The sequence below is a fragment of the Etheostoma cragini genome, chromosome 20, assembly GCF_013103735.1.
Source record: "Etheostoma cragini isolate CJK2018 chromosome 20, CSU_Ecrag_1.0, whole genome shotgun sequence".
Classification (NCBI taxonomy): domain Eukaryota; kingdom Metazoa; phylum Chordata; class Actinopteri; order Perciformes; family Percidae; genus Etheostoma; species Etheostoma cragini.
The window spans coordinates 6,690,040-6,707,409 of record NC_048426.1 but is presented as its reverse complement, the minus strand read 5'-3'; the positions used below and the strand labels follow the sequence as shown (position 1 = coordinate 6,707,409).

Genomic DNA, 17,370 nt, shown 5'->3' with positions numbered 1-17,370 from the left:
CCTTCCAGTTATTCCAAACTGAGATGTTCAGTCGTCAGCAGATCCTCCACTCTATAATTAGTGATGGACAGAGGATGTTAGAGCAGGGTCAGGTGGATGACAGGTAAAGAGCACAAAAATAGATTGTTTCTCATGTGTTAGTTTCATATTTTATCCAATATTACTCTGAATAGAAGATTGCAAGACAAGAAAATACTTCCCCCTTCTGCAGAGATGAATTCAACCTGAAGTTGGCTCTCCTGAGTAACCAGTGGCAGGGCGTAGTGCGGCGTGCTCAACAGAGGAGGGGAATCATTGATGGTCTGATCCGTCAGTGGCAGCGCTACAGAGAAATGGTGGAAAAGCTGCGCAAATGGCTGGTGGAGGTCTCCCACCCTGCAGAAGCCCTTCAGGCAGGGACTACAGTGCCTCTGCAACAAGCTCGCTCAATGCTGGATGCTGTCCAGGTACATAATGTAAAAGCTTACAATGTACACATCTCAAATGTATCTAGATGGTGCTGGACAGAATACATTTTGTGTTTAGTCTACCACTAATCTCTTCAAAATAGACATATAGCTTTGTCAGGGTGACTAAGAAGTATTATGGTGGATCCTGGCAAAATAGCTAAATCTTGATTAATTAAGAGAGAATAAACCTACTCAGAAAACACTGAGCTACAGCTAGAGCCAACTAGATGGTACTCCTAAAGTGGAAACAGTAAGAACAATTTACAAATGTTGTTTGGGCAGGAGATTGACAGGTCTGTGTGACTGTGCTTTTCTTGGTCAGTTGAGGGAAAAGGTGCTTCAGCGTCAGCAAGGCAGCTACATCCTAACGGTGGAGGCAGGCAAACAAATGCTCCTGTCGGCTGATAGCCGGGCGGAGGTGGCCCTGCAGGCAGAGCTTACTGATATTCAGGAACGATGGAAACATGCAAGCTCCTGCCTGGATGAACAGAAAAAAGAGCTTGCCACCTTATTAAAGGTAAACCAGACAAATTGACAAACACTGTTCTAATACAGAAATGAATGACAAAATTATTATTATTTTGCTGTTAAACTCCAAGTTATATAGTACTAATGCAGTTGCAACCATTGTTCTGACATGTGCAGGATTGGGAGAGGTGTGAGAGAGGTATTGGTGGATCACTGGAAAAACTTCGAGCATTCAAACGGCAGCTCTCTCAGCCTCTTCCTGACCACCAAGAGGATCTGCAGGCTGAGCAGATACGCTGCAAGGTAATAACCTTGAAGCATTTACAAAACTCACAAACAAAACTTTACATACAAACCAATAGCTTAAGGCTGCAGTTCAACTTTGCTTTGGAGACCTTGACCTAAAAAGTTTACAATCCCTGTAGACTTCTTTAAATAAGTTGCCTTATATGTTAAGCTGCCTTTTGAAATACATTCAATTGAATGTTGAATGTTTTAATAATAATACTTTTGTTTCAATACCAGGACCTGGAGAACAAATTTGATGGCTGGACTGGGGATCTGGCCCATCTGACTGTACTGCGAGAGTCCCTGTCTTGCTACATCAGTCCCGAGGACCTGTCTGTTCTGCAGGAGCGAATTGAGCTGCTGCATCGACAGTGGGACGAAATCTGCCACCAGGTATAGTGCACCACACAGTTCATGTGCATAGATAATTTTATGAATATAGTGTATACTGCTTGTTTAATCAGCTACTGGAGCATGTTTTAAATAAGTCTATAGACAATAACATCATAGCTACGCCCTGTATCACAGAGTACTAACCACTTGTAGGTGTCACTATTTGACACGCCGGTCTTGTCTCTGCAGTTCCTTGAAATGCCAAAAGATGGTGCTGGTGTCAAACGTAATCATAAAACTGTAAATCAGTTAGCCAACATCGAATACAGCTTACTATCATATGCATAAAAGAAAGGCTATTTATATGTCTAATTGGTTTTAGAAATGCAACTGAATCTTATTAATAGAGAATGTTTGCACACAGACTTTCAATTCATAGTATAACAAAAAATAAGAAAAGATAATACTTAGTATTTCACTTTAATGTTACAGTTTCCTGTGGAGAGCAGTTGCTTTTGCTTGCAAAACCTCAAGGTTCAGAGTTGTTTCCAGTTGCATCCTGTGCAGAGTAGATAAAATACACCCACAGGAAACACACTGAAGCACACACTCTGCTCCTTTGTGCAAATTATTCAGTCATGGTGCAGTGCTCTCTAACACTACTTCCGTTTGAGCCTTTTTGACATAAATGCACTTTTGTTAAAATTTAACATGCATTGATTGATTGTTCCTATCAAATTTGCACAGAGATGCACTTAACTGAATTTACATTGCTGTGCCTCTGCAGCTGTCACTGCGCAGACAGCAGGTCAGTGAGAAGCTGAATGAGTGGACTGTATTTAACGAAAAGTACAAGGAGATCTGCGAGTGGCTCACCAACATGGAAAGCAAGGTCTCCCAAAATGGAGACATCAGCATTGAGGAGATGATCGAGAAGCTCCGCAAGGTAAACAGAAGTATACTGTTTGTTGTTTTCAAAAATGCTAATATGGCCAAGCTACGTTTATAGCACATTTTAAAGACTTGCTTCACAAAAGAATAAAAAACAAGACCCAATAAAAATAATTAAAATAACAAGGGTAATTAAATATTACCATGTTGCTATCTGTGTTTTCTTTATATATTATTTTTTAAATTGCATTCACACTCTTTTTGGGTTGCATTGTGTCTCAGGACTACCAGGAGGAGATTGCTGTGGCTGATGAGAACAAGCTGCAGCTGCACCAGCTGGGACAGCGCCTTGCTAAAGCCAGTCACAAGAGCAAAGCCGCAGAAATCGGTCAAAAACTCAACAAAGTCAGTGACCGCTGGCAACACCTTGTGGATCTTATCGGAGCTAGGTAAAGACACACACTCACACCTGAGTATCTTAAAAGGGCCTGTAAGTTTTCCCAGTACATCACAGTTTTTCATCAATTTCTGGAATGTATTGCATTAGATGTGTACTGACAAAGTTGAATGGATTATGGTAATAGAGTGAAGAAGCTGAGAGAAACTCTGGTGGCCGTGCAGCAGCTGGATAAGAATATGAGCAGCCTTCGATCCTGGCTGGCCCACATTGAGACCGAGCTGTCTAAACCCATCGCCTACGACTCCTGTGACTTCCAGGAGATTCAGAGGAAACTTGATCTGCAGCAGGTAACAAAAAGCATAGTGTTGTATCAATTCTGTTCTACTATTTACATGCAACCTTAAACAAGAAATGATCACTTTCAGAAGTTGTTGTTCACAAGGCGGTATTGAATTCTACTCTTTACTCTTTGAAGTTTCCTTCTTTTGCCTCAAATTAAGAAGCACTTATTTAATGTGACAGCTAAATCAAGAACTGTTTTGTGAATAATACATATTGTGGTTCATTAATGTCAAACTATTAAAGTTATTAATCAATATTAGAAACTTTTTTATTAAATCAACTCATCAAAAGGCATTGTTAGTATATTACGTTATAATTTACCTATTTCTCTCACTCCCTCCCTGTGCATCACTTATTATTACACACACTCATACTCACTCTCTCTTTCTTTTTTCTCACCACTCAGGAGCTTCAGCGTGACATCGAGAAGCACAGTACAGGAGTGGCGTCCGTACTGAATCTGTGTGAGGTGCTTTTGCACGACTGTGACGCTTGTGCTACCGATGCAGAGTGTGACTCCATCCACCAGGCGACTCGTAGCCTTGATCGCCGCTGGAGGAGCATCTGTGCCTTGTCTATGGAGAGGAGACTCAAGTAAGATGTCAAATGTTTGATGAAAACAAAAAGAGTGGATAGTATGGATGGAAACCGGTCATTGTTATTAATGTATATCATTTTACATTTTCTCACTGGTAGGATTGAGGAGACATGGCGTTTATGGCAGAAATTCCTAGATGACTTTGCCAGATTTGAAGAGTGGCTGGCCACTTCAGAAAAGACTGCTGCTCTGCCCAACTCCTCTGGTGTACTGTACACTGTAGCCAAGGAGGAACTTAAGAAATTTGAGGTATTTCAAATGTATTCTTTGTAAATTGTGTAAAACCTAAACTCAGACAGGTCACATGATAAATTATTTTTTTCTTGACCCAGAAGATGATGCTTTTGCTTACTACCATAATAATAAAATTGTATGTTTCTGTAGGCCTTCCAGAGGCAAGTCCACGAGAGCCTAACCCAGCTGGAGTTAATCAATAAGCAGTATCGCCGACTGGCCAGAGAAAACCGCACTGACTCTTCCTGTCGTTTGAGGGAGATGGCTCACGATGCCAATCAGCGATGGGACAACTTGCAGAAGCGGGTGGCGTCCATCCTCCGCAGGCTTAAGGTACATGCATTATTACATTCATTACTTTTTTTATTCAAATCGAAATTCATTCTCAAATTTTTCTTTTATGTTAGATCATGGTAGCATCTGTGGGTTGTGTTACATCAGTGACTTATGAAGCTTAATTTATACTACATACATTATACTTGCACCATGTACAAGTGTAGATCATTCTAACAGCAGCATCTCTATTTCAAATGTGCAGCACTTTATTAGTCAGAGAGAGGAGTTTGAGACAGCCAGAGACGGCATCTTGGTATGGCTGACAGAGATGGACCTGCAGCTGACCAACATCGAACACTTCTCCGAGTGTGACATTCAGGCCAAGATCAAACAACTCAGGGTGGGTTTGTCACAATAGACCTCATGGTCTGAAAAGTATTTGGAAAGCATGCTTTCTTTCATTCATATTGACTATGTGTGTACATAGTTTTAGATTTAGGTTTTGGCACTTGAGATTGTCTTGCACACTTAAGATTTTATTTCTGTAGCAGACTGAGAATTCCAACTACCAACTAGTTCAAATTTGACCCATTTTAAAGTGACAACTCATATATTGTGATATTTGTCAGTGTAAAAGAGCTTACTAACTGATATTGCAAGATTACTTTTCATCCTGAAGTCAAACTGAACATTGAAATTATTACATCAAAGTTACATCTGTGAAGGGGCATGCATTCTGAAATTAAGAGAACCTTGTGTCTAGTATGAAAACAGAATCAATTCATCTGTTCTCTACCCCTTCTGGTTTCTCAGTCGTTCCAACAGGAGATCTCCCTCACTACAGCCAAGATCGAACACATCTTCCACCAGGGAGAAGCGCTGATGGAGAAGAACGAGCCTCTGGATGCTGCTGTCATAGAGGAAGAGCTGGAAGAGCTGCAGCGCTACTGCCAGGAAGTGTTTGGCCGTGTGGAGCGCTACTACAAAAAGCTTATTCGGCTTCCTGTAAGATCAGAGATTGAGAGCATATCAAAGATTTCACAATTCTAGTGTGGCTTGATTTAAGGCACCAAATAAGGGTCTAAATGTCATCTTTTACACAAACTCAAATCATCAGCTGAAACTGTTGTTATTTATATGTTGTTTTTTTTCTTCAGCTTGCAGATGATGATACCGAATTGTCTTTCTCGGATCGCGAGCTGGAACTGGACGAGCCCGGTGATTTGTCCAGCCTACCATGGGGCGAGCGTTTGGGGGATGGCTTCCTGTCACCACTGCCCTCCTCTGGCCGTTCAGTCTCCCTGGCAGCCCAGTTCCGGACTGAGCGCTCGGGCAGAGACACCCCAGCCAGCGTGGACTCCATTCCCCTGGAGTGGGACCATGACTATGACCTGAGCCGCGGACTGGAGAGTGCCAGCAGGGCCTTGAGAGAGCAGCAGAGTGAGGAGGGAGACTTCCTCCAGCGGCCTGCCTCAGCCTTGTCAGGTTAGTTCCCAAACACATACTGCATTACATTACATTAAGTTAAAGAGATAATTGAGAATTTTAAGATCTTGTAATTGTTGGTGTATAAGCTATGGTAGCTCTTTTTGAGATGTAGATACCAGATAGTTTTAAGTAAGAGGGGTGAGCATCCTTTAATCCAGTGGTTCCCGACCTTTTTGTGCACCTTTTGTGATCCCTAAAGCAAGTTTCTAGTTGCCACATATTGTCACAGGTTGCACAAGTCTTGGGGTTGTGATCAGTTCCACCATGTCTTAGGTCGATTTCACTTGAGTAATTGTTAATAGTTGAATTGTCAATAATTCAGGCTGAAATCATTAAAACTATCCAGTATTTCACAAGAAAAAAAGCAAAGATGTGATCAAATTTAGAAAAAAATAATTCAAATATGTGTAGCAGAAAAAGATTTTTCTTCATTGTCCAATTCATCATCTTTCTTGCATCAGTCCAGCTGAAGTGTACTTGAGCAAGACACTAAATCCCAAACATACTTAGGTGCAGTTCAATGGCCTCTCTTGGCCTTTGTTCTTCATGAGGAGGCGGAAAATAAGAGTTTATCTACAGGAACTGAATATTAGCAAAACTTAGCAAGTCCATTGCTAAAATTCAAATCATGAGCTGAGATTTGGATTTTAACCATGGACCAAGATGTGTTTGCTAACACTTGACATGGTTTATTTTAGCTGCTGGATGGGTTAGGTTAGTCCCACATCAGTTTATCACACTGTATTTTCCTGTGACTGAAAACTGGCAAACTACATCTATCTCATGATGCATCAAACAAGGTTAAAAACAGCAGATGAATACCAGGTTAAATTAGTTCATGAGGTCAAACAGTGTAATGCCACTGCTGAATGTGTGTACTGTATAATGTTTCTTCCAGATGTAGTGATCCCAGAGAGCCCAGAGGCCTATGTTAAAGTTACAGAGCAAACACTGAGGTCCTCCACTGGTAGGCAACAGCAGACCTCAGCATGCCAAGTGCTTGGGGCTAGAAATAACAGCTGCACACTGAGTGACACAACATGCTTAGCCTATTCACTGGCTTGGACTTTGATTTGTGTTGATTTCCTCTTTTACACACACTTTGGGCACACAGTGTAATTAATACCAACACTTTCTAACAATGGGAAATAGGGTCAATTCCATTTTTATTTTGTCAATTCACTGGTTCTGCTTTGGTTTCTAATTCAGCAGAACTGAAATGGAATTCAGCCTAACCCTTCTTTCTTAATGGCTTTCTTACTTTTGTTTGACTTGTGGTGTGCCGTGTCTCTAACCTCTTCAGATTTTTTTGATGTGCCATTTGTGTTTCAGAAAAGCATGTTGTCTTATTGTCACAATGAACAAGTCTGAACTTCTTTCTAAAGGGTTTGCAGATTTGTTTAAAGTAAACTTTGAATAGGCTCCGTTCACACAGAGGCATATCAATGCTTTAAAACTCAGTATTTCATATGAAGGATGCGTTGCAAGCAGGACAGGATAACACTGCAATGAGGCTGAGTGTGGGAGGTGAAAAAAAGGGTTGGGGGAAATCAATCTGCATTTCTATCTACTTCTTTAACTCATTCTTTACTCTCCTCGTCTTGTGTTTCTCTGTCTGAACGGGGCCTCATATTTTGTTGGGTTGTAGCAAGTATTTCCATTAACCATTACAAGATTTGAACATAATCTGCAAAAATAACCAGCTGATGTTGTGTCTACAGGAGAGGTTGCCTCTACGGACTCACATATTCACTCTCTGGATGCCAGCCGTTTCCACCTGCAACAAACGGACAGCAGCCGCAGCCGCACACCCACAAGCACAGAACTGGATGCGTCGTATATGGGATATGTATGTGTTCCTCTGAGAGCTAAATAAGGCCAAAAAAACACTTCATTAAACCTTGTTTGTTACACCAAACTGTAGATAAAGTGATCATTAATTTGGTTTTGTCTAGTGATATGCAGACCTAAAATATTTTATTTACGTTTTTAAATAATGTCCAGTCATATTTTGTTAGCTTATCACCAGTCAGTAAGATTACTTGCACCGTCAGAGACTTACTTGATATACCAGTTTAAAAATCTTTGTCATAAGATTGAATTGTATGTCTTATCCTGAAACATGTAACATAATCTGCTTACATGGATTGCACTATACAAAATATTATGCGTAACCTGTAACCAACACACATCCATTCTGTAGATGAGGCTGCTGGGTGAGTGCCGGGGCAGTATTGACACAGTGAAGAGGATGGGCTCAGAGCTAAAGGAGGAGGAAGATGTGGTGTCTGGACTGGCAGATCCCAGTAGCTCAGAGTCTCAGACATCAGGTAGTACTGTACCCCAACCTATTCTCCATGCATATATCCTACATTACCATACATTTATATTCATGTATATGAAAAGTAACTATGCAAAATGGGATACAGTGGGTGAACTCAGCTTTCATAGAAGGTAATCTTTTCCTTCACCCTGCAATCTAGGAGTGATTGAGCGCTGGGAGCTCCTGCAGGCTCAGGACCTCAGCAAAGAGATGCGCACAAAGCAGAACCAGCAGCATTGGCAGCAGCTGAACTCTGACCTGAACAAAGTTTGGACTTGGCTGGGAGAGACAGGGGAAGAGCTGGAGCAGCAGCGGAGGCTGGAGCTCTGCACAGATGTCCAAACAATAGGCCAGTGCATCAAAAAGCTCAAGGTATTATTGTTTTCTTTTTGGTAATACATTTGCATGGCATGTTTCCTTTTAAATATGTAACATCATCCTTTCTTTTTGTATAAATACATGTTTAAAAATATAATTTTAAGAATGCTGACATTATGCATTCTAAACAGTCAGAATCTAGTCTTTTGCATTAAAGTGTACAACATTATTTCCATCATGTTGGTTTGGTTGAAATACAAAGGGGTTTTAAAATAATTTGCCATCTCCTAATTCTATGTTGGCAATTCCTGCTACTAAGTTGGCTATCTGCAAATTGATAGAAGGTTCAACATAACAACTTGATGCCTATGATCTGCTTTGTTGGTTTACACTCTTGTGTTACATCCTTTGTATGTTGCTGTGGGTGATTGCATTCATTAACTGTAAAATGTCTACAGGAACTGCAGAAGGCGTTTGACAAACGCAAGGCTATTGTGATGTCCATCAACCTATGCAGTGCTGAGTTCATGCAGTCAGACACAGAGGAGTCCCGAGAGCTGCAAGCCAAACTGAAAGACATGAACATCCACTGGGACAAACTGGGGAGCTCACTGGACGAGTGGAGGTCTTCGTTACAGGAAGCTCTCATGCACTGTCAAGTACGTGCAAGACGTCATGATTAGATCCTCAAAATTAGGAGAGTTGTTCTAAATGTTAATGTTAGATTGTTTCGTAGAGCTGTAACCATGCAGTTGAATCTCTACTTTCCTGATCCACATCTGACTAACAGGACTTCCACGAGATGAGCCATGGGTTGCTGCTCTGGTTGGAAAACATCGACCGCAGGAGGAATGAGGTGGTTCCCATTGACCCCATCCAGGACAGTGACACTCTCCACGAGCATCATAAAACACTTACGGTACAGACCTATAGTCTTTACAGTGCATAAAAATTATCAATATGAATTTAAGAATCATTCGTGAGATTTTGGGTCATATTTTAACTCCCACATAAGAACGTTAGTGTCTTCTCATCCCAATTCCACAGTATCTTGTCTTTCCTGTTACCAGTAACCCTCTATTGGACAGCAATTGATAATATATAATAACAATCCCCACAGCAAATCCGCCAGGAGCTGCTGGACTCCCAACTCAAAGTTGCCTTGCTACAAGACATGTCCCTCCAGTTGCTGGTCAACTCTCAGGGCAGCGACTGCCTTGAGGCCAAGGAGAAGGTTCATGTCATTGGGAACCGCCTCAAACTGCTGCTAAAGGAAGTAACCCGAGACCTCAGAGAGCTTGCCAAGATTCTGGACATCACAAGCAGTCAACAGGTAGATCTTCACTTACTATATAACTGTGTGGTGTTACCTGTATGACCCTGATACTTTTTTTGAAACAGTTTTTGTATTTACTATGTTTCTAAAATAGATTTATGAAAAGGATTTTGATATTGAATAAAACTAAAGACTTCAGCTTTCGTCTGTTGGGGCCAGACATTATAGTTGAAGGTTTAGATTTGGTCCGCAGGCCGCTACTTGCCTACCTGATATTTCATGCGTCTCTCTCTTGCTTTCTCTCTCTTTGTGTTAATGTTACCTTTGTCAGGATCTCTCATCTTGGTCATCTGCTGATGAGCTGGACACGTCTGGTTCCCTCAGTCCTCTATCAGGAAGGAGTACACCAAGTCGACGAAGATCGGTAACGTATACGTCTACCTGTACATGCAGCTCTATGAAAAGCCAGGTGTTTGGTTGCCCTTCTGAGACACTGCATACAGCACCTTGTGCCCCAAATGCCCCATTGAAGGCCATATTCACCACTGCCATCCCAAGATCTCTCCTCTTCTCCACACCTTTCTACACCTCCACAACCTGCTCTACACTCCCTCACTCTAAATTCTGAACTTTTCCAGCCTTTTACTCTTTTTGCACGTCCTAGAGCCAATTCCTGCAAGAGAACTGGGTAATCCTTTCTTTCTAACTTTTTTTTTCCTCTTTCTTTTTCTTGGATGACTTTTTCAGTTCCGCCTTAGCTGTCACCTGTTCACTTTCAGTTTTTCCACACTAAAAACTAATTCTGTCCTACAAAACATTTTTTCCCCCCGAATAGACTTTCCTCTAACTTCTACTCACTTTCGTTTTTGTGTGATCCCTGTAGTGGTATTCCTCTATCATGAAACTGCTGAATGTACAAAAAGAGCATAGAAACTGTGGTTTTATGATGTAGAAAGCCTGATTTCATATTTGTTTAATATCGTAGGCTAAAGGAATGAGAAAGCAATATTTTTTGCATCAGTATGGATTCATCATGTATCTAAATATCATTCCAAATAAGCATGTCGCTGCTTATATTATGTGTTTGTTACTAAATGTCACTGTTATCAAGAAGTCCATGCATCATATTGCATAATTTGTAGCTCCCTATTTGCATTCAGTTTTTTTAATCACTTCAAAGTAGTCGTGCACTTTGAAAAGCCAGATTCCTTGTTATCATGGGTTACAAAATCTACCTTCACATATGATTTTGTTACTGCTCTTCTTTCATTTTGGGATTTCTTTTCATCGGTAGCTTTGTCTTGATTTGCCTGGACTGAAACATACTTTCTTTCTTTTACCCACCGCCCCTCCCCTGTTCATTGCAAACAGCAACGGGGCAAATGTAGTCTGTCACAGCCTGGACCCTCTGTGAGCAGTCCTCACCACAGGTACCTTTCTCTCGGTTTCTAGCACAACCAGAAGATAATGGAACTCATCAGCCCATGATGCACTTGGAAGCCGATTCATGCTTTCTAATCCTCCCCAACAACAGCTGTGTTTTTAACAAATTAAAAAAATCCCAATTTCAGTTTTTGATTAGCAGCTCATGATAGTGAATTCCATCATCTTCTGTAAGTCTAGACGCTCTGTGTAGGCTCTGTGACGAGGTGCAATGGAGCCCACACATCCTTAATAAAAGAGTTTCACAAGAGATGGTGCAAGGCCTCTTTTCCACCAATGTCCGTGGCTGCTTAATATCGCTAACCAGAGGGCATTTCTTACGTATAACAAAAATATTGCTCTATATCTAACACTCCCTCGTTATTACTGAGCTCTCTCTCACACACACACACACACACACACACACACACACACACACACACACACACACACACACACACACACACCCTTTTTCTCAAATGGCGGAGCCAGTAATTGTCTGCAATGAACAATGCAAAGGCTGCAGTTTCTCTTTCTTTTTTCTCTCTTTTACTATCTCTCTCTCCTGTGTGTAACATTTCTTCTGCTGCTGCTATCTCGCCAACTATCCACCATCTTTCCCCCCCTCGGTCTGTCATCTGTGAGTCTCAGGTCTCCATTTGTGAAGTGGTAAGGGGCACTTTTGGTAACAACGTAGGACAACCTGAGTGTAAATCATACATCATAAATTTCCATGCATTCCTGGAGTCAGGGATCACTTTAATGCAATACATTTAGAGAGTACAGCAGGCCTTTTATACTCTTTGTTTAAGGAAATAAATCAATTGTTTTTACTAGGTAAGTGCGAGGAAGTTTCTTTACAATTATTACCTCTAACTGACAGTGGCTTTTAAACTTTGAGGCTGAAAGAAGACCCTAACCCTCGGCTGAAGATGATAGTGACTGTAAAGAATACAAATAAACAGTAGTACACTGGGAAATATGCTTATTTGTTTTCTGGCTGGGAGCTGTCTCTGTTAGAACCGGCTAGCTGTTTCTCCCTGCTTCAAGACCTATGCTAAGCTAGGCTAACCCTCTCCTGGCTCTAGCTCCCTATTTAACACACAGAATCAACTCTCAGCAAGAAAGCAGATTAATGTGTTTCCCAAACTATTCCTTTTAAAAATGTTTAGCTAAACAACCTTGTCAAAGATGCAGTTTCTAATTGCTATGCTGTTCCTGCCTCGGCATGCTTTGCACTTTTAAACAGGACTTTCAGAAAGTCATTTAAAAGATTATCTGATTATTCAGCTGATACTTGCAGCATGCCTTTTGTCTTTTGTCCTAACATCCTTCGCGAAGGAATGCAAGCTCACATATAAAATGTATTTGTGCCAGGATTGTGCAGTATGTATGCTTTTGTGACTGTCTTTGCACTTGTGTTTATCCGCCCAGTCTCAGTAAGCATGTAGATCACAGTGTGAAACATTGTTCCAACATTGGTATGAACTGTGTTGGCGATGTTTTTTGAATACAGCATGGTGCTTATAAGCACTGTCATGCAGTTCCCCCAGTCGCTGAACTGAGATCTTATTTAGATTGAAAATTGGTAGATAACACCTAAACAATGAAGCTGTACGTAGTGAAGAATATTAGATTACAAAGTTCAAGTGAAGTTTGTTTTTTGAATAAGACTAATATAAATTTCAATTTATTTTCGTTATGGGAAAGGAAAACACATTTTAGGTGGCTATTATAATGAGATTACACAAGTCTAAAAAGAGGGATTCAGATAACCAAACAGATAGCAGGCGTAACTTAACGTCAGTCTGTGCTGTGTTGTGAATGCGTGTGTGTGTGTGTGTGAGCAGGTCTCGCAGCGACGCTGGATCCGTTTCCTTCCCTTTTGATCCGGAGACATCGGCGGCTCGCAGGTCCTCGTTTCTGTGGCGCGTCCTCTGGGTCGCTCTGCCTCTACAGCTCTTACTGCTCCTGTTAGTGATCTTTGCCTTCCTGCTGCCAATGACTGAGGAGGACTACTGTTCTCAATCCAACAACTTTGCTCATTCCTTATACCCCATGCTCAGCTACACCAACGGACCACCTCCTGTGTAGGCTGGCTGTAAGAGCGTTCCTTTTCAGTATTCTTGCAGCAGTATGACTAGAATTTGAATCTCATTGATATCCTTTACAGTAAAAGGTCGATCATGTTTGGAGCAAAAAACTGATCTCGGTCGTCCATTAGTTCTGCATAAAAACAGCTGCCATCTACAGTTAATATCTTTGTGTGTAGCACATAGGATCAAGCATACCACTATGTTACTCTGTGTAATGCTGTGACGATTAGGAAGAATCTTTGGTGTAACTAAACTGCAGACACTTTTTTGCCCACGGGGGACATTGCTGGATAAATGAACTGAAGATAACTCAGTGGCAAATATGTACATGTTGTATTTCTCTAAATAGATCTGTCAGTGGACAGCACCAAAGTGTAATGCTGACATATAGCCTGTGAATATGCTTGTAACTGGAAAATTTGTTAACGAAAACAAAAAAAACATTTACTATATCTTACATTGCAATTATTTTTTTACAGTTCGGCATGCAGTTCTGATCTTTGCTTTTATTTACTTACATCTTTCTGTTTGTTTATTTTAACTTGAATGTATTCATGCAATGTTCATTTAAGCCAAGTTGTGTGTTTCAATATCAAAGCCAGACACATTTCAAGAGTTTAATCTTTAAAAGTTAAATCTAATCAGTCACCCATGGTCTTTATACATTTTGCTGTTTTATTTTTTAAACAAAATATGACTTTATGATAGAGAATTATGACATATAGACAAATAGTCACATTCTGTGACATAAGTATATTTTGTATGACCGTCAGTTCAGTATCAAATGTATAACAGTCCAGGATTATTTAACGTGTACATAATTGTTAAAAGAATTAATGTGAAAAATGTATGTATATGCGACCATCAAAAACAATGAATGCCAAATCCCCACGTTGATATTTGTCTTTAATTGTTTTGATGTGATTTTACATGTATGTTATTTGGTCAGTGAATCATTGGTAAATCATACTAGGAAAACATGGTGTTTTATACATTATGGATTCTTCATTTAAAATACTTTTTAAGCCAGTATAACACATCACCATTTTAAATGCAGTTTGGCTTAAGGATAATCTATAAATCTAGGCTTTGTGAAGGGGAAGTGCATCTTCTGGATGAGCAGACCTGGAGGTAGAAAGATCCAAGGAGGAGCTGTCAGGAGGGTTCTGGATTTGGGGGAAATGAGGCCTCTGGTGAGAAGGACAGGGCCAGGGCATATTAACATGATGAAGAAGGTGGTGATGGTGATGATGAGCGTGAAGAAGGTTTTCCAGTAATTTGATGATTTCATAATTTGTAAGAGCTAGGGATGTGGCATCCAGACCCAACATCTGGGAAACAACCATCCGGAAATCAACCAACTGGTCAGAAAATGGAAAAATAAATAAAATTGAGTTTAATTTAAAAAGCGTAATATCAGTACAGAAAAATACTTCGCACATCTACTACATAAGACAGGAGCGTTGGAGAAGGACAAGCAGGTTCAAAGTTGCAGAAGAAAACTCCCGCACACTGTCTAACTTGCAAAAAATATATTAAGTTTAATAATCGGCAATGTTTCTGTACTAGACCATCTTCAGGCATGAACATAATATCCCCATTTGAATCTCTTTCTTTGTTTGGGTGTTGAAAAACATTTCACACTCTTCATCATCCCCTCACCTCTCTGTCCCTCTCAGATAGCTGGGCCAGGCTCTGTCTGAGGGTACTGAGTTGTTGCTGGTCCTCTCTGGTCTTCATCTCTTGGTTTTGCAGGTCTGAGCTCACTGTGTTCAGCTTCTTCTCCACCTTAGCCTTCCCGTCCACCAGCTGATCCAGCTTCTTTTTCTGCTCCTGCATGGTCTGACTCTGTTCCAGGACTTTCAACTTGGCACGTCAGACAGAGGTGTTCAGTGAAGCAACTGTTATTCAATGGCTTTATTGCTCTTGAATACTTTGATACTTAAAAAATATACATAGTTTTTCAGAACCAACCTGCTTTACATAATCTGTGCACAGTTACAACGCATTACCCCCTTTCACTCAAACATACACAGACATAAACATAAATACATGATATATTATGAGGTAAAAACGCCTCTGGAGTTGCTTTTTGGGGTCTGAAACCCTCTCCCCTCTACCTTGAGCTCATTGGTGTGGGACAGCTGGGCCTTGAGCTCAGTGTTGGACAGTTTGGTATTCTTCAGCTCTCCTTGGAGACGCTCCAGTTTTTTCTGCAGCCTCCTGACCTCCAGATGAGCATCATCTCGTTGCAACGCTGATCGACTCCTCTTCTCCTCCTCTAGCTCGGACATCTTCTTCCTCAGGAACTGGATGTGGAGTCCTTTGCTCTCTAGTTGGTCTTTCTGTGACTTATACTGTTGGGAACCGGAATACTATTACAGGTGTATGGTCAGTCATACCAACACAACAACTATTTTGCAGTTGTGCAATTGGAAAGGACGTTTTCCTCACTGCTGAAATAAAAGACCGGTATCCCACTCTGCACACTTTTAGAAGCTAACAATTGGTTATTTAAAGCCCTTTGTAATATCTAAAGAGAAACACGTACAGCAATGACAGTAATTTAGCTCCAGTAATAACAGCACTACATATTTGTGTAGCCTACCTTTCGCTGTAGACTGTAGGTCAGACTTTTGCTCTCCACCAAAGCACTTGTCTCTTGTTTAAGAAGCTGTTCTGCACGTGACAGGATGAGTTTTAGCCTCATGTCGAAACTTAGATCCACAGCAATACTGTCAACCTTCATTGTCTCAGACAGCTGTTCCAGGAACTCTTCATACTGTTAAAAAAAGTGAAAGGGATATATTTCATAGGACTAAAGACCTGTTACTGTAACTTAATTTTTCCTGACTTTACTCACATGCTGTTTGCTGTGTCTCAGCCCGTCACGATGCCTATCTGCTGCCAACAGTTCAGTCTGCAGACCTTGCAGCCTCTCCCTCAGGTCCTGGACTTGCTGCTCTGCAAGCTGAGCCCTCTGCAGTGCACTGTGCTGGAGCTCCGTCTGCTCACTCAGCTCCTCAGAGACATGGCACAGTCTGGCCTCCATCTCTGACAAAGACTACCTCCATAAATGTAGTAAGGATGCTAGTATTTATATTAGAGTAGGAGTGCCTCTTTAAGACAGAAACCCAAGATGCATTGTAATGATAGATGTGGAGACGAGTGTTAAAGAAACTAAATACATTTACTCCACTGCTATACTTAAGTACATTTTTTCTGTACTTGTTCTTTACTTGAGTATTTTAATTTCATGCTACTTTGTACCTGACTGCATTTCTTTTGACAAATTTAGTTAGTTACTTTGCAAATTGTTATTTAAATCTATAATTAACATATAAATATTCCTGTTATATGTCAATTACACCACCCAACAGTATATAAAATGAGTAAAATTGGCTCTACCGTAGTCAGCTACAATATTAAAATGCTGCTTACATGTTAATGCACCAGAATTAATAATAGTCACTGAACATATTACCCATTTAAAGAAGTGAGAATATGTTTGAAAGCCATACATACAGCTATGACATTTTTCGGTCCATTGCCTCATAGGGCCAGAACTTGTAATAAAAAAAGAACTTCCTTGTGAAACCAATAAGATTTGACTTAGGGACTTCATAGGAACCTGAAAAGGGCCACAGGTTGGTCTCACAATAAAGTTGTTTAACATTAATATAAGCTGTAGTGACCTTTTAAGACTTATTTCCTTTCTCCTTCAACCTGGAAGTAGGTGAAGTTGTGTCCGAAATTCCTACTCTGATCCCTCACCTTATTGCAGAGGTTATCCAATTGGTGTAAAACATCTTCCTCTGTGGGCAGGATGACATTCTCAGACTTCTGCATCAGCAGGCCTGCCACCTTTTTCAGGAACATCTGTAGTTTCTCCTCAGCTGCCCGGGTCTCTCCTTGGCTGTAATGTAGCTTTCTTTCAAGCCCCTCCACTTGTTTCTCTAAACAGTGGGACTCTCGCCTAGCTGCCTCTGTGACTCTCTTGCTGGCGTCAAGCCTCTCCATTAGGGTTCCCTTCTCCATCTCAACACTCTTCCTTCCCACCACCAGACCGTCTAGCTCCTGAAAGAGGTGAAAACACCGATAAGAGTCACACGTCACAGTGTTGGGATGTCTATATTACACAGTTAAAAATGTCCATCTTGGGGGGGGG

General features: G+C 40.9%; 2 protein-coding genes across 14 annotated transcripts in view; one reads left to right on the top strand and one right to left on the bottom strand.

Annotated features, from left to right (window-relative positions):
* The window catches only part of syne1b (spectrin repeat containing, nuclear envelope 1b), an 81,171-nt gene extending 67,139 nt beyond the window's left edge, over positions 1 to 14,032 (top strand). For 8 of the 13 annotated variants that reach the window (XM_034859062.1, XM_034859050.1, XM_034859057.1 and 5 more), the window contains 24 exons: positions 9 to 103; positions 212 to 446; positions 772 to 966; positions 1,095 to 1,220; positions 1,443 to 1,598; positions 2,326 to 2,484; positions 2,712 to 2,878; positions 3,014 to 3,176; positions 3,578 to 3,765; positions 3,868 to 4,018; positions 4,154 to 4,336; positions 4,542 to 4,679; positions 5,093 to 5,284; positions 5,437 to 5,764; positions 6,666 to 6,734; positions 7,489 to 7,616; positions 7,971 to 8,097; positions 8,251 to 8,462; positions 8,867 to 9,067; positions 9,199 to 9,327; positions 9,529 to 9,741; positions 10,016 to 10,108; positions 11,056 to 11,114; positions 12,957 to 14,032. In XM_034859062.1, coding sequence (XP_034714953.1) covers positions 9 to 103; positions 212 to 446; positions 772 to 966; positions 1,095 to 1,220; positions 1,443 to 1,598; positions 2,326 to 2,484; positions 2,712 to 2,878; positions 3,014 to 3,176; positions 3,578 to 3,765; positions 3,868 to 4,018; positions 4,154 to 4,336; positions 4,542 to 4,679; positions 5,093 to 5,284; positions 5,437 to 5,764; positions 6,666 to 6,734; positions 7,489 to 7,616; positions 7,971 to 8,097; positions 8,251 to 8,462; positions 8,867 to 9,067; positions 9,199 to 9,327; positions 9,529 to 9,741; positions 10,016 to 10,108; positions 11,056 to 11,114; positions 12,957 to 13,200 — 3,951 coding nt within the window. In that variant the 3' untranslated portion in view covers positions 13,201 to 14,032. The remainder of the gene's footprint in view (positions 1 to 8; positions 104 to 211; positions 447 to 771; positions 967 to 1,094; positions 1,221 to 1,442; positions 1,599 to 2,325; positions 2,485 to 2,711; positions 2,879 to 3,013; positions 3,177 to 3,577; positions 3,766 to 3,867; positions 4,019 to 4,153; positions 4,337 to 4,541; positions 4,680 to 5,092; positions 5,285 to 5,436; positions 5,765 to 6,665; positions 6,735 to 7,488; positions 7,617 to 7,970; positions 8,098 to 8,250; positions 8,463 to 8,866; positions 9,068 to 9,198; positions 9,328 to 9,528; positions 9,742 to 10,015; positions 10,109 to 11,055; positions 11,115 to 12,956) is intronic. The other 5 variants (XM_034859061.1, XM_034859055.1, XM_034859053.1 and 2 more) reach the window with 4 other exon arrangements.
* A 192-nt stretch (positions 14,033 to 14,224) lies between these two features.
* Positions 14,225 to 17,370, bottom strand: part of ccdc170 (coiled-coil domain containing 170) — a 3,953-nt gene continuing 807 nt past the window's right edge. The window contains exons 3-8 of the mRNA XM_034859063.1: positions 16,977 to 17,279; positions 16,066 to 16,266; positions 15,811 to 15,984; positions 15,323 to 15,559; positions 14,865 to 15,068; positions 14,225 to 14,563 (exon numbers count right to left, since the gene is read on the bottom strand). Of these exons, the coding sequence (XP_034714954.1) occupies positions 14,285 to 14,563; positions 14,865 to 15,068; positions 15,323 to 15,559; positions 15,811 to 15,984; positions 16,066 to 16,266; positions 16,977 to 17,279 (1,398 nt within the window). The 3' untranslated portion in view covers positions 14,225 to 14,284. The remainder of the gene's footprint in view (positions 14,564 to 14,864; positions 15,069 to 15,322; positions 15,560 to 15,810; positions 15,985 to 16,065; positions 16,267 to 16,976; positions 17,280 to 17,370) is intronic.